Raw genomic sequence first — 16,014 nt, 5'->3', positions numbered from 1 at the left:
ACATCTGGAACCAACTCCCAGAAACCTGCAGGTCCGCTGCAACTCTGACTACTTTCAAATCCAGCAAGAAGACTTTTCTTTTTGCCGCTGCTTTTAATTGAACTATTCACATCTTAAACTGCACTGTAACTTTTATCCATGTATTTTTTCTTTTAATGTTTATTTTATTAGCTTTTCTTTTTAATGACTGGTTTTAAATGCCATTTCTTAATGTCTTTCATTTTTTGTAAAGCACTTTGAATTGCCATGTGTTGAAAAGTGCTATATAAATAAACTTGCCTTGCCTAATAAAGATTTCATGTGACACATCAAATGGATTTGTTGATGGGAATTAATGTGAATAAATTAACTCTAGGTTAACGGTACTCTTGCTATAACTACTCACCGACACTCTATAAACCTTGTCCCTCATGCTAGCCCTGACAACACCGGTAAGCACACCTTCATCTAGGCTGCCCGTGTCCTGACTTGTAGTGGTTCTCTCCTCTATCTCCATTCTTCTTGTCATCTTTGTAAAACGATATCAGACTGGTAATTGACACAGCCATGACTTCTAGTTAAATTCAGTGTGGCTAAAATGAAAAGCTTTGTTAAAATATGCAAGCACGCGGAAGTCAAAGTCAGCTTTATTGTAAACAAATTCTACATGTGTTGTACATCCAGAAATATCGTTTCCCACAGTGTGACATGTAGCCTATACATAAAACAAAAAGGGCCTAGATAAACGGGGTATACAGTTTAAAATGTTAATATATTTAAAGTGTTCAAAGTGCAGTTTCAGCGCAAGTCAGTTGAAACGATCTTAAGTTGGCGTGACGTTGAAGTCGTGCGACCCTGCTGCTGTACTGGCTTGTAGTTCGTTTATAGCATAACGTTAGCATTTCGCTTTTGGCGACTAGATTTATGATTCAAAAATTATAAAAGTAGGAGAGACATGTGGAGATTATCCGGCTGAACAAAACGTGATCCTTCTCTTAAATGTGTGTCAACCACAGACCTTATTTCGAGCTATTTTCCAAAATCCTATGGAGAAATTGCATTGCGTTTTTGACGAAGGAACCGGAAGAAGTTTACATCCGGGTTTTAGGACGCGTCACTGCGGTTCTCTATAAGATCGGGACTCTTATTTTGAAGGAACTTTTACCGGAAGTGAATGCACAACGGCCAGAATGTAAATATATATTTTGCCTCCCAAGACTTTACACATTTCCTCTTTGCTTTCGTTCGGGTTCATCTTACGCTTTATCAGTTGAATCACTTCGAACATTCGTTTGAGATGTTGAGGTGTTGGCTGAACTGTTTACCCTACGGTCAAACAACTTAATTTGCTTCGCCAATTTTTGTAAAACAAACACGGCGCACCGCGCACGCGAGTAAACGTGCATCGCTTTCTGGCTCCGTAATCCGTAATGCACGTGCAATTTAAGTATCAGGTTCCGACTGGTCACAACAATAATTGAATACCACTCTTAATACAACAAATAATTAACATTTATCTATTTTGGGGTGCACATTTTGCTGTTTGCTGTCCTTATTTCTTTATGTTAAAAACTGGTTGCCATTGATGGCAACCAAAGGCCAAGAAGTGGTTGACATTTGTTCTGAATGGTTGCCAAAGGAAACCTGGCAACCGTTACTGTCGAGCCCTGGAGTGGTAAGCAGGCCTATTGTTTTTGGATATTTGTGGAGTTAGGTGGTCCGTGAGTGTTTTTTTATTGGTTATGAAAAAGTTTGAGATATATGCTGCGCTAGTGGATTGTCAATGGGGGGAGCCTCGCTGCGGGTAAATTATACAGAGGGCTAGTCTGCCCCTGAAAAATGTCTATGCACACGTTATTATTAATAATAATTAAAAAATCTTTATTTTGTAATCATCTTGCGACCCCCACTTTGGGAACCCCTGCTGTAGACTACAGTAGGCCATTAAAGGAATAGTTTTGATGTTTGTTAGGGATGTAACGATACCAAAAACTCGGTACGATAATATCGCGATAACAAGTCCACGGTACGGTATTTTTCGCGATATTGAAAAATAAAGAAAAAAAACCACAAAAAAATTATTAAATGATTTCTTGGCTGACGGAATAGGCGGAACTAACGCTATTTGTCATTTAGTCGGACTAGTGGGTCGCGTTTGAAGGCCTGATTTTCTAACGCTGTGCATGCAGTAGGCGTTGGACTGGAAGTACTGGGGAACATAAACGGTTTTGAAAACTTCTGTCACGTAGTGATCATCTTCTCAATAAAACATCAGTTCACGAGCATGCTCTCTTTCTCTCAGTGCTTGAATTGGAATAAAAAAGGTGCCAGTACTTTAAATCAGCAACTGTTTCAAGTCAATTTATTTATACAGCCCAAAAACAAGAATTTGGCTCAAAGTCATATAGTATATCCAGTGCTTGAATTGGGCCGGTACTCACTTCTTACTGAGTACCGGCACGGCGGTACTCAGTAGATGCGTCATGCCCGCCTCGACCCCGGAGCAGCAGTCTTCGTCGCCCCAAAGAACGCCACCCCTCGGTGGCCCACAAGTGCCAGAGGACCTCAACAAAACAGACCCTGCCCAGGTATATTTAAACAAGTTCCCAACTCGCCTGTACAGTGGGGTAAGGCACTCATTTTGCAGCTCATGGTTTAAAAACAGAGATTGGCTGGAATTTCCTATAAAAAAGATGCCATCTTCTGCTAGGCCTGTAGACATTTCGGTTGAAATACATCTAACTGAGCTGCCTTCACCACAATTGTACCAGAGTACAAAACGCTGTCTCCTGGTACTCATCTGAGTAACTCACTAAAAATGACAGTAAAACCAGAATAGAGTTTAAAAGGGGAGTGATTTGTAAAATATCCATAAAGAAATTATAAATCTGTTTACAGTTCTGTTTCGTATGGATGTTGAGAGATGTATCCATAATTCTCTTAATTTTGCTCTCAAAGTGCACCAGATTGATGCATTTAACTTCAATATTTAAAAAAAAATCTTGTGTTAGATCCACTCCCCACTTGTAAAAATAGCACTTTACCCCTGCACCCCCTCTAATCTCAGATGCACCCTGGGTCATTTTGTACAGTACAGTGAGCCTTTCTAAAATATACAGTAAAGAGACAAACCCACCAGCATTATAGGATACTATGACTGAGCCAAATTCTTGTTTTTGGGCTGTATAAATAAATTGACTTGAAACAGTTGCTGATTTAGAGTACTGCAACATGGCACCGTTTTTATTGCAATTCAAGCACTGAGTATATCCTATAATGCTGGTTTGTCTCTTTACTGTATATTAGGGGTGTAACGGTATCCGTATTCGTCCTGTACCGTCACGGTTCGGCACATGCAGTCACACGACGAATACGCCTTTTTTTTACGAGTGGGAAAAAAGTCTGTCATTCAGGGCAGTATCCATTACACTATTTATTATTCAGGCGGAGGTATTGAGCCTTAAAGCTGTTTGCCAGCCGCCCTTAAACAACAAATGAAGAACAAGAAGAAACACAATAACAAAACGAACTAAATACAAGAAGAAGAAAAGTTAGTATGGCGAGTTCAGATAACACACAGGAGCTAGAACCCACCTGCTTCTTTTAAATCAGCTGTGTGGGAACATTTCGGGTTCCCTGTGGACTACAATAACGATGAAGTGTGCGAGTGGTGGATCGGACGAGGACGGTGTGTCGGCGTTGTTCGATAGCGGTGCGGTATGCTAATGGGAACACACGCAAAACATGCTAAATCATATCAGAACCCAGATTTGCCAATCACCGGAGCCCGGCAAAAGACAACCGCAGTTCAACAGCTGATCCCCGCAGTTTTTAAGAAGCCAATAGACATGAAAGCCGTGAGACCAAAATAAATAACGGAAGCTTTTGGCATATGTTTTTCAACGGCTATGCGCTCTTGAAACACTTTCTTATTATTTATGATGTAATATTTTCAAGACATTCTTTTTAGTTTTACAGCTTGATGAAACCTTTTTGTTTGACATCAGCCATTAATAATAATATGATAATATGGCCATCTGAGTTTGTGGTTTGTTTTTAATACAGTTAATTATTCAAAATGTCAGAGTTCCTTATTTTTAAACTGAAACTTGCACTACTGTTCAAAAATAAATAACAACAAACCTGGAATTATGCATTTGGGGCTTTTTTTTGCTTTTTCTTGTTGAACCGAATCCGTACCGAACCGTGACCCCCAAACCGTGACTTCTGTGAACCGTTACACCCCTACTGTATATTAAAGCTCTGTGCCAGAGCTTTTCAGGTTCAGAACCGGCTCTTCGGTTTAGCTCCGGCTCTTTTCACACCGCCCAGAGTCCGACTGGTGCTGCGTCATTGCGTCATGACGTAAGCGTTTGCGTGCCTGCTTTATAAAGCCAAACCGTGCGGAAACCCCTCACAGCTGACACCGACAACAACAACAACAATGGCTGATTGTGCTCCAGCTTCCTCTGTACCTCTTCAGAAGACCAGATTCCCACTAGGTAGCTGGTCTCTTCAGTGGACCACTGCTGCTTGTTAAGTTTCTCCATCGTTGTGTACAAACTGGATAAAACGCCGGCTTTTTGTTGTTGTTCAGGAGTTGATCCCGCCCCTGCCCCCGCCTCGACGTAAGTGTGACGTATGTGGTGCTTTTGCTCTAGCCGGACAATTTTTTGGTGCTTGAAACGAACCGGATTCCGGAGCTAAGAGGCTGCTCCGCTGCGGTGTGAACAGGAAAACCTGGTGCTTATCAAGCTCCAGCTCCGAACCGGCCCTGAAACACTGTTGGTGTGAATGAGGTAGTAGAGACGGTTAAGTTGTGTTTAAAATCGTCAACGTAATGCACGTTAAAGGTTTTGTGTTGAACATGAAGTTAGCTTTACTGTAGCTCACCAAAGGTTAGCATGTTAAGCTGTACTTTATGTGGCAGCGCGCTTAATACAAAGAGGGGTTTTGTGCTTCATTGTTGCACTAACCGGCGAAAGCTGTTTTGTTCGGAGCGGTCGTGTAACATCGGAATCGAGCATGGAAAGTTGTAATAAATCACGATTTATAAATATAGCGGGCATATTGTCATGAATGACAAATGATTTCCCATTAATAATAGTATATATTATCGTAATAAGAACAGTATTGTCCTTCATTTCTTAAGCTCTTTAAGCACTTTGGTTTATTGACCTTTTTTATTGTAAAGATCATTATGGTTCATTTATTCTATTCTGAGTAAAATGACCTTCTAGTTGGAGTAAAATGACCTTCTATTGGGAGTAAAATGACCTTCTATTGGGAGTAAAATTACCTTCTATTGGGAGTAAAATGACCCTCTAGTTGGAGTAAAATGACCTTCTAGTTGGAGTGAAATGACGTTTGATTGGGAGTAAAATTACTTTCTATTTTCAGTCAAATAACCTTCTATGAGTAAAATGGCAGTAGAATTGTTTTTAATATACACTACATAGAGTAAATAACCATTTAGCAGAGTCAAATCTAAGCACGTAATAGAGTAAAATGAACTCTAAAAATACAACTCTGAACAAAGAGTACATTTTACATATATAGGTTGGGACCAAATGTAATATTTTTAGAGTAACATTTTCTTCAATTTGAGTAAATTTTACTCAGAGAAAGGTACTGTGTACAATTGTGGTGAAGGCATCTGAGTTAGATGTATTTGAACCGAAATGACGCATCTACTGAGTACTGAGTACCGCCGTACCGGTACTCAGTAAGAAGTAACAGTACCAGATGGGTAAGTCCCATCCCGGTGAGCCCAATTCAAGCACTGCTTTCAGCGTGACACGTTAGTGGCGAGTTCAGACGCAACGGGTAATAAAGGATTATGACGTAAATGTTACGATCCTGTCTGTCAAAATGACGGACAGCGAAAAATTCTAACGCCACCTTAGTGGGACAGAGAGATATGCTTTGGCCATGGGTGACAGCAGTGGGTAAAACTGTGCATTGTCTCTCCACCACTTCAAAAACAATAGCTTTTGCCAAGAAGGTGAGGCTTATTGACAGGGCGAGATATAAATATACTGTTGGTACTTGTCAATGTCTCTAGCCCTGTAAATACGATGTCCTTTTGTGTTATCTGTTGTTTTATGTTGATGTTGTAACCTACTTGCTGCCATGTTGGACAGGTCTCCCTTGAAAAAGAGATTGATGATCTCAATGGGACCACCTGGTTAAACAAAGGTTTAAAAAAAAAAATAGCAATTATTATAAATGAATTAACCATGTAATATCGCGGTAGATTTATTTTGTCAGTCTCACGACGGTATTGAGACGTTTATTTATCACGATACCGCGATATTCGGTATATCGTTACATCCCTAATGTTTGTATGAGATATTTATCCACAGTCAGTGTTTTACCTACAGCAAATGGTGGAGTTTGTAGAAACAAACCGGTACAGCAGCAAAACTGATTTTAGCTACTAAAAAAGCCAACAGTGTAAATGTACGCTATATTCAGAATAGTTTTACGGCTCAAATAGTATTTCCACATTTCAGAACACAGTTTTTGCTAGTCTACCGCTGCCTCAATCAACACCAACGTCACACATTAACAAAAACAAACTGACTGATGGAGGCAGAGGTAGGCCAGCAAGCTTCTTCTTCTATGAATTAGAATGGTGTTTTTTGTCCAGGTTGCTTTGAAGAGAGCTGGGACAACGGCTTTGGCTCCTTGTCAGAAAGGGCTGTCTGACTGAGGTAAAGTGGTGAAAATATTCTAAATATAGCATTTTTTTGGGGGTCTTAAATAGATGTAGGCAGCTGACCGGTTTACTGATATTTATATAAATATTTGTATTCCATTTTTTTAAATAGACAATTTACTTTCACTACTTATGCAGACCTGACGCGATGCGATGTTTGGGAGCGGCGCGATTACATGTAAAGTCAATGCAGAGACGCGATCAGACGCGGATTCGCTCCGACGACGCGCATGAAGCGGTGGACGCGGCGCGGGGCCGCGTCAAATGCGAGAGTTCAATTTTTTTATTTCGGGAGTCAAATTCACGTGGCGCGTTCTCGCGGAAGCCAATCAGCGGTGAGGATCTCAGCCTTCCGTCACTGACGTTCAACCAGAAAACATCAGCCATTAGCTGTTAGCAGTTAGCACATAGAGATCACAGCTCCTTATATCTGTTCAGAAACTGTACAAAAGTTAAACAAGTACAAACCACATACTGTCTGTGTCATGGTGAATACAGTCACTGGTTTATTTATGTCTGTAGGCCGTTGTTATGAGTGTGGAGTGAGCATATACAACGTTAGCTTAGCCTGGTTGACCCAATCTCCATTCAGGTTTTTTCGCCTGCCGTCTGTCTGCAGACTTGTCAAAGCATTAATTCATGGTTTTTACTCACCGGTATCAGTATGTTGTTACTTCGGAATCATTTAGAAATGTGTATTACAATTTAATCACGGTAAAATATGTTCATTTTGTTGTAGTTGTAGCCCCCTCTCCAGCGCGTCTTGTTTGAATGATGCGAGTAAACACAGCTGGCAGCCGCGGTAAAACTCGAGCGATTATAGCGAAGCGAATATTCGCATCGCGTCCGGTGTGAACGCAGCATTAAGCTTATATTGATTTTTTTTTAATATATATATCATATTTTATTCTATTCTAAAATGTTGCAAAACTGCTGTGATTGGCTGTTTTCGTCTCCAATCATATCTTCGATCTGAGGGGTTTTAGGTTGCCATCAGACTGTTGACGGTCTTATTATACATCCATTGGTTGGTTTTGTGGCACATTTGTAACGCTGTGCCAAATTGAGCGAGCACACAGGCAAACTTGAGCGAACACAGGGTGGAGAGGTTGAGCGAGGGAGATAGAGAGAGAGAGAAGTTGAGCGAGGGAGAGAGAGAGAAAGGTTGAGCAAGGGAGAGAGAGAAAGGTTGAGCGAGGGAGAGAGAGAGAAAGGTTGAGCGAGGGAGAGAAAGGAAGGGAGAGAGAGAGAAAGGTTGAGTGAGGGAGAGAAAGGGAGAGAGAGAGAGAAAGGTTGAGTGAGGGAGAGAAAGGGAGAGAGAGAGAGAGAAAGGTTGAGCGAGGGAGACAAAGGGAGAGAGAGAGAGAGGTTGAGCGAGGGAGTTAGTGAGAGGGCTTGAGAGTAAATTTTTCTTCAAAATATAATTGATTGCCAGCCTCCCTTGTGTGTTTTTCTTTACGTAACAGTTATTTTAAAGATGCTGTCCCTGGCTGGCTTGCTAGCTCGTTGGTAACGTAACTGATTTCTTCTAAAGTGCCTGCATCTGGCGCTGAGTTGCCATCCTTTTGTGAGATCTTTTTGTTCGTGAACCACTTCCTGATATCCATTGTTGCAGATAAATATACATGATAACAGCCAAACTAACCTAGTCTGAGTAAACTGACAGGCTGCTGTGCCGTATCTCACTTAAAAAAACCACACACGAATCAACCCAGCGAAAAACCGGTCTCGCGCGCAGACTTTCATTCAGAATTTCCTAGCAAAATAGAAAATGATATTATACTAATCTTTCAACATAGTTTAATGCAAAAAATAAATATTCGGACAAAGCCCTACAAATAACAAAAATAAACATAATAATAAAAATGTTTAAATGTTTTTTTCAGCCCTGATTTCTCCTGGGCGGCCCCAAATCCTGGATGGGCGGGCCCGCCCAGGACGCCGGGTCTGGTCATCTGTAATAATCCTAAACAGTTCTACAGTAGTGTACTCACTTCTTAATCCACTGAAGATGGTGGTGGGCACTGAAGGAAATACCACCGAACAACACAGACTGGTCAAACTCCACACCCAGGTGGTCCCAGAATGGACCAAACGGGTTCCCATCCTGGAAATCAATCAGAACCATTGGCCCACATCAGAGCAAAGACATTGTAACAGCAGCAACATTATTCTGAGCGTGTTCCCATGAGCCACCAGGGGGCAGCATTTCACCCAAACATCAATACTGACACAGGCGCAGGCTCTGTAGCACCTTCTCTCAAATGCGGCTAATTTTATTCATTCTTTAATTTAACTTGGAAAGACATTGAGGGAGAGACTTAATATAGAATAAAGTTAAACCAAGAAGCTAAAATACAGATAACAAGTAGATTAGCTAAAAAGCACATTTTGACAAATATTTGGAACCATAACAATAAATAAAGCATTTTAACATTCTTCTTATGACCAGCTTTATGGAGATGCTGATTTCATTTTCCAGCAGGACTTGGCCCCTGCCCACACTGCCAAATCACCAATACCTGGTTTAATGACCATGGAATTACTATGCTTGATTGGCCAGCAAAGTGGCCTGAGCTGAACCTTAATAGGGTATTGTCAAGGGGAAGACAACACCCTACAACAGTGTTTCTCAAACTTTTTCATACCAAGGACCACTTAACCAATAAATAAACACTCGCGGACCACCTAACTCCACAAATATCCAAAATCACATCGTTTTTCTAGAACAGATTACAAATTGCCTGAAAGTGGTACAAACAAGTGGCAATATGTGTGATGAAGGTGTTGCGCTGGGCTATATCATGCAATTGTAAATTAAACTTAAACTGGCTCCATTGCGGAGATATTCCCGTGAGAGTGCGGAAAACTTAAATGTATTTATTTATTTAAAATGTGAAATTTTACCAATATACTCACGGACCACTTGGGGGCGCTCACGGACCACCAGTGGTCCGCGCGGACCACACTTTGAGAAGCACTGCCCTACAACAACGCAGACGAGCTGAAGGCCGCTATCGAAGCACCCTGGGCTCCGTCACACCTCAGCAGAGCCACAGGCTGATGCAGTAATTCATGCTAAAGGAGGCCAAACCAAGTACCCGGTGCATAAACATGAACAAACTTTTCAGAAGGCCGACATTTCTGTATTAAAAATAAGTTTTTTCATTGCTCTTATGTAATATTCAAATTTTCGGAGAAACTGAATTTAGGGTTTTCTTTAGCTGTAAGCCTTAATCATAAAGATTGAAACAAATAAACGCTAGAAATAATTCACTTTGTGTGACATTCATCTATATGATATACAGTGAGGCAAAAAAGTATTTAGTCAGCCAGCAAGTTCTCCCACTTAAAAAGATGAGAGAGGCCTGTAATTTTGATCCTAGGTATACCTCAACTATGAGAGACAAAATGAGAAAAAATGTATTTGCAAATTATGGTGGAAAATAAGTATTTGGTCAATAACAAAAGTTCATCTCAATACTTTGTTATATACCCTTTGATGGCAATGACAGAGGTCAAACGTTTTCTGTAAGTCTTCACAAGGTTTTCACACACTGTTGCTGGTATTTTTGGCCCATTCCTCGATGCAGATCTCCTCTAGAGCAGTGATGTTTTGGGGCTGTCGCTGGGCAACACGGACTTTCAACTCCCTCCAAAGATTTTCTATGGGGTTGAGATCTGGAGACTGGCTAGGCCACTCCAGGACCTTGAAATGCTTCTTACGAAGCCACTCCTTCGTTGCCCGGGCGGTGTGTTTGGGATCATTGTCATGCTGAAAGACCCAGCCACGTTTCATCTTCAATGTCCTTGCTGATGGAAAGAGGTTGTCTCACGATACATGGCCCCATTCATTCTTTCCTTTACATGGATCAGTCGTCCTGGTCCCTTTGCAGAAAAACAGCCTCAAAGCATGATGTTTCCACCCCCATGTTTCACAGTAGGTACGGTGTTCTTTGGATGCAACTCAGCATTCTTTCTCCTCCAAACACGTCTAGAGTTTTTACCAACAAGTTCTATATTGGTTTCATCTGACCATATGACATTCTCCCAATCCTCTTCTGGATCATCTAAATGCTCTCTAGCAAACTTCAGACGGGCCTGGACATGTACTGGCTTAAGCAGGGAGGGGACACGTCTGGGACTGCAGGGTTTGAGTCCCTGGCGGCGTAGTGTGTTACTGATGGTAGCCTTTGTTACTTTGGTCCCAGCTCTCTGCAGGTCATGGACTAGGTCCCCCCGTGTGGTTCTGGGATTTTTGCTCACCGTTCTTGTGATCATTTTGACCCCACGGGGTGAGATCTTGCGTGGAGCCCCAGATCAAGGGAGATTATCAGTGGTCTTGTATGTCTTCCATTTTCTAATACTTGCTCCCACAGTTGATTTCTTCACACCAAGCTGCTTACCTATTGCAGATTCAGTCTTCCCAGCCTGGTGCAGGTCTACCATTTTGTTTCTGGTGTCCTTTGACAGCTCTTTGGTCTTGGCCATAGTGGAGTTTGGAGTGTGACTGTTTGAGGTTGTGGACAGCTGTCTTTTATACTGATAACGAGTTCAAACAGGTGCCATTAATACAGTTAACGAGTGGAGGACAGAGGAGGCTCTTAAAGAAGAAGTTACAGGTCTGTGAGAGCCAGAAATCTTGTTTGTTTGTAGGTGACCAAATACTTATTTTACCGAGGAATTTACCAATTAATTCATTAAAAATCCTACAATGTGATTTCCTGGATTCTTTCCCCCATTCTGTCTCTCATAGTTGAAGTGTACCTAGGATGAACATTACAGGCCTCTCTCATCTTTTTAAGTGGGAGAACTTGCACAATTGGTGGCTGACTAAATACTTTTTTGCCCCACTGTATGAGTTTCACCTTTTAAATAGAATTACTGAAATTAATGAACTTTTCCACATCATTCTAATTTATTGAGATGCACCTGTAATCAGATAAATATACTTCTCCTTCGATACCTGACACTGGTGGATCACGCACTGACTCCTCTCACCTTCATGGGGCAGGATTTCTTGTCTGCACTCCTCTGGGCAGCAGTCTCAAAGCAGTAGGCTTTTCTCTGTCCGGAGGGCCAGTGTTTGGGGGCCAGCTTCTCCATGAAGGCCTCCAGACTGAGCACACGATGGTAGGCCGACAGGGCCTCCAGCTGGAAGAACTCACTGTAGGGAACATGGACCTGGAGAGAACAACGGAATGAAGCAGCATAGGGTCATTCAGCTATAAATAATAAGGTGGTCATATTCCAATGCTTTGTTATTGTCAAAATGGTAAGACCAGAGCCAACAGTCTCCATTCAATTTGGCATTCATTCATGAAAACTAGCCATGTGTCGTTTTATATACACTGAACAAAAATATAAATGCAACACTTTTGTTTTTGCTCCCATTTTTCATGAGATGAACTCAAAGATCTAAAACATTTTCTATATACACAAAATAACCATTTCTCTCAAATATTGTTCACAAATCTGAAAAAATCTGTGATAGTGAGCACTTCTCCTTTGCCGAGATAATCCATCCCACCTCACAGGTGTGGCATATCAAGATGCTGATTAGACAGCATGATTATTGCACAGGTGTGCCTTAGGCTGGCCACAATAAAAGGCCACTCTAAAATGTTCAGTTTTATCACACAGCACAATGCCACAGATATCGCAAGTTTTGAGGGAGCGTGCAATTGGCATGCTGACAGCAGGAATGTCCACCAGAGCTGTTGCCCGTGCATTGAATGTTCATTTCTCTACCATAAGCCGCCTCCAAAGGCGTTTCAGAGAATTTGGCAGTACATCCAACCGGCCTCACAACCGCAGACCACGTGTAACCACACCAGCCCAGGAGCTCCACATCCAGCATGTTCACCTCCAAGATCGTCTGAGACCAGCCACTCGGACAGCTGCTGCAACAATCGGTTTGCATAACCAAAGCATTTCTGCACAAACTGTCAGAAACCGTCTCAGGGAAGCTCATCTGCATGCTCGTCGTCCTCATCGGGGTCTCCACCTGACTCCGGTTCGTCATCGTAACCGACTTGAGTGGGCACATGCTCACATTCGATGGCGTCTGGCACGTTGGAGAGGTGTTCTCTTCCCGGATGAATCCCGGTTTTCACTGTTCAGGGCAGATGGCAGACAGCGTGTGTGGCGTCGTGTGGGTGAGCGGTTTTCTGATGTCAATGTTGTGAATGGAGTGGCCCATGGTGGTGGTGGGGTTATGGTATGGGCAGGCGTATGTTAAGGACGACGAACACAGGTGCATTTTATTGATGGCATTGTGAATGCACAGAGATACCGTGACGAGATCCTGAGGCCCATTGTTGTGCCATTCATCCACGACCATCACCTCATGTTGCAGCATGATAATGCACGGCCCCATGTTGCAAGGATCTGTACACAATTCCTGGAGGCTGAAAACATCCCAGTTCTTGCATGGCCAGCATACTCACCGGACATGTCACCCATTGAGCATGTTTGGGATGCTCTGGATCGGCGTATACGACAGCGTGTTCCAGTTCCTGCCAATATCCAGCAACTTGGCATAGCTATTGAAGAGGAGTGGACCAACATTCCACAGACCACAATCAACAACCTGATCAACTCTATGCGAAGGAGATGTGTTGCACTGAAACAAAAGTGTTGCGTTTATATTTTTGTTCAGTGTACAATTGAGAAGCCAAAACATTAAGAAGCATCGATAAATGGTGACAGGTAATACTGGGTCCAGTAAGGATTCCCATCCCTTTATCTATTTTCAGTGTACAGTTGAGTGTGCAACACCTTACTGTATAGCTTTAAATTATATCTACTTGAAATGCCCACTTATGTAGCACATAATACATTATGGGACACTATCATGACTGTATATCCAATACATCAGAATCAGAAATGTATTTGTCCCACAGAGGGGACATTTACATATTTACAGCAAAAGTATAGATAGAGACAACAAATAAAACACTATAAGATGAAAGGCATTCACATAATATTTAATTTTTACAATTTAAAGAAGCACACATTCAGGTAGGAACCTGAATGTGTAAGTAAGTAGTAAGTAAGTAAGTAAGTATGTTCCAGTAAGTAGCAGCAGCAGTATTCATGAAATAAGTCAATTGTAGCATGAAGAAAGTATTGTAATAGCAGCTAGATAACAATAGTAAAATGACATATTGCACATAGCTACATACAGATTCTAAATCAGACACCCAATTGATCCTATCTGTGTCCTCATGTTGTGTTTTTATTCTGATTATTATGAATTGGCTGCTTAAACACTCAAATGTCCCTTTGGAAGCTCTCTCTCTGATAAATGCTGTGTGTCTGTCAGTGTGTGCTGCTCTCTGCCTGTACTCACATTGGTGTACGGGGGTGTGTGGTGGCGGTACACTATCCAGGGAGGGACTGCCAGGGTTCGGTTCAACATCTTGGCAAAGGCCAGAGATCCCAGGAAGTGATCTGCCTGGTTTCCAAAGCGACCTAAACAATAACAGTGGGCACTTTATGCTCACAGCATCAACAGTAAACGTTATACCTCTTCTTCAGAAAGTGGACACCTGACTGACTGGAGGGGACGTTGTGCTTCTATTATTACTCTCAGTATTACACACTGCTTGTCCTAAGCGCCACTCAGTAGGCTTTTCCAAAATGTGTGATTTGTTCAAAAAAATAAATAATTCATTTAACTTTAGACAACCATATAGATAATTTTTTAGTCGATAATATTGTTATTCTGTGTACATTTTAAATTCATAAATCCACATTTATAAAAGCAAACCCTACATTTGACAATGAGTTTTGTCAATTGTTGTTGTTTATTCTTGTCTTCTGTATAAACCTGTGCCTTCTGGATTGTATTATTTGAAGACTCTGAAAGCTATGTTGTTGGTACTCATTAAAAAAAGAAATAAACTCCACTCAGTTAGCTGCTAATTTTCTTACACCACAGATTAGAATGATATCTAAATATATGCTTCTTTTGTTATTCTAATATTGAAACATTAGAACATCTTTGCTTTTATTGCACTGTATTTTCCCCCAGGTCGTGCGACATGTGTATGCATCATGAGCCTCCACTGTAAACTAATGGACGTCTAAAGTCTGGGCTTCGCTAGCTCTACTGTTTTCATGCAACATGCATTTAAAATATAAAAGTATCAGCTACAAAAAGTGAGTTACCCATGCACGGGCAGTACAACACGTAGCCATTCTCATCCCAATGCAATTCTTCGGCAAAAGTCCGACACGTTTGGAGAAGAACTGCTAAAAGTAAAGACGTTAGTGTACGAGAATTGAAAGTCTGCTGATTGACCGCCATTATTGTGCATAACATATCCCAGAATGCACTGACTGACTCGGTTTCTTTCTTCTTCTACCGCTTTAGTGAGATTTCAATTGAACAACACGTTTACCGCCACCTAGTGTTCTGGAGGGGGTGGAGCACAACGAATATACACAGAACCGCTGGGATAATGGGTGCACTCAAAATATTTTCTTTTCAAAATATTTAATACATTTTCTTGTTCTACACAAAATTCCCACAGATGGGCCGAAGTATTTAAAGGAACATTTGCACAAGAGAGGTAAGAAGCCAACAAATTGCTAATGAAGAAACCTCCCCTATGCAGCGATAACGAAACGAAAATGAAATTGATGACAAGATTGCATAAACCATCCTATTTTCAAGGTCAATCAGTGTTACACAAAGGATATAATTGGACAATTTATATAGAAGGTTGTGTTTTCAAGTTGAGATACACTACCATAAAAACAGTTAATGTAACTGTCAGGTGAAAACAAAATAACATTACAAAAAACAAGTTTCACAAGCTGTACAACAAATATGCAAGAATCAACTCAATTTAAAGAGTGTGGTATGTGTAAGGTAGGAAATAAACAGTTGGTAAAATGATAAATATTAGAAAAAGTATCTATTATTATTCCCCAGGATTATTACTTATTCCGCTTGTTGTTGAGCATTGTAGAGCATTGTGTTGCTCTCCATTCCCTCTTCACAACTGTTAGTGTTTTCTTTCGGTTCATATTTGTATATCATTGAACATGAGTCATGAGGAATAAAGCATGATTGGGTTTTTGTTTTTTTAATAGCACTTTAACACTCCAAAACTATATTGTGTGGGTGTGGTTTTATTTGATTTGATTTACAACATATGATGATCAGACTGAACTACAAAATGCATTTCCTGCAGAAAATGTGTGTGAATGCTGTAAACTGTGAACATTTGTGGCTGAATTTAGCTGAAAATGCAGAAAAAGCTGAATATGTTATTAACTAAATGGTAGCTGCTCTTAGCTAC

General features: G+C 41.1%; 1 protein-coding gene across 1 annotated transcript in view; it reads right to left on the bottom strand.

Annotated features, from left to right (window-relative positions):
* Positions 1-15,021, bottom strand: part of pofut1 (protein O-fucosyltransferase 1) — a 38,370-nt gene extending 23,349 nt beyond the window's left edge. Inside the window, exons 1-4 of the mRNA XM_034078722.2 lie at positions 14,876-15,021; positions 14,055-14,176; positions 11,702-11,884; positions 8,695-8,807 (exon numbers count right to left, since the gene is read on the bottom strand). Of these exons, the coding sequence (XP_033934613.1) occupies positions 8,695-8,807; positions 11,702-11,884; positions 14,055-14,176; positions 14,876-15,014 (557 nt within the window). The 5' untranslated portion in view covers positions 15,015-15,021. The remainder of the gene's footprint in view (positions 1-8,694; positions 8,808-11,701; positions 11,885-14,054; positions 14,177-14,875) is intronic.
* Between the last annotated feature and the right edge of the window lie 993 nt (positions 15,022-16,014).

This window comes from Pseudochaenichthys georgianus, unplaced genomic scaffold (assembly GCF_902827115.2).
Source record: "Pseudochaenichthys georgianus unplaced genomic scaffold, fPseGeo1.2 scaffold_471_arrow_ctg1, whole genome shotgun sequence".
NCBI lineage: Eukaryota > Metazoa > Chordata > Actinopteri > Perciformes > Channichthyidae > Pseudochaenichthys > Pseudochaenichthys georgianus.
The sequence above is the reverse complement of the archived record's forward strand: the minus strand, read 5'-3'. Positions and strand labels throughout refer to the sequence as shown.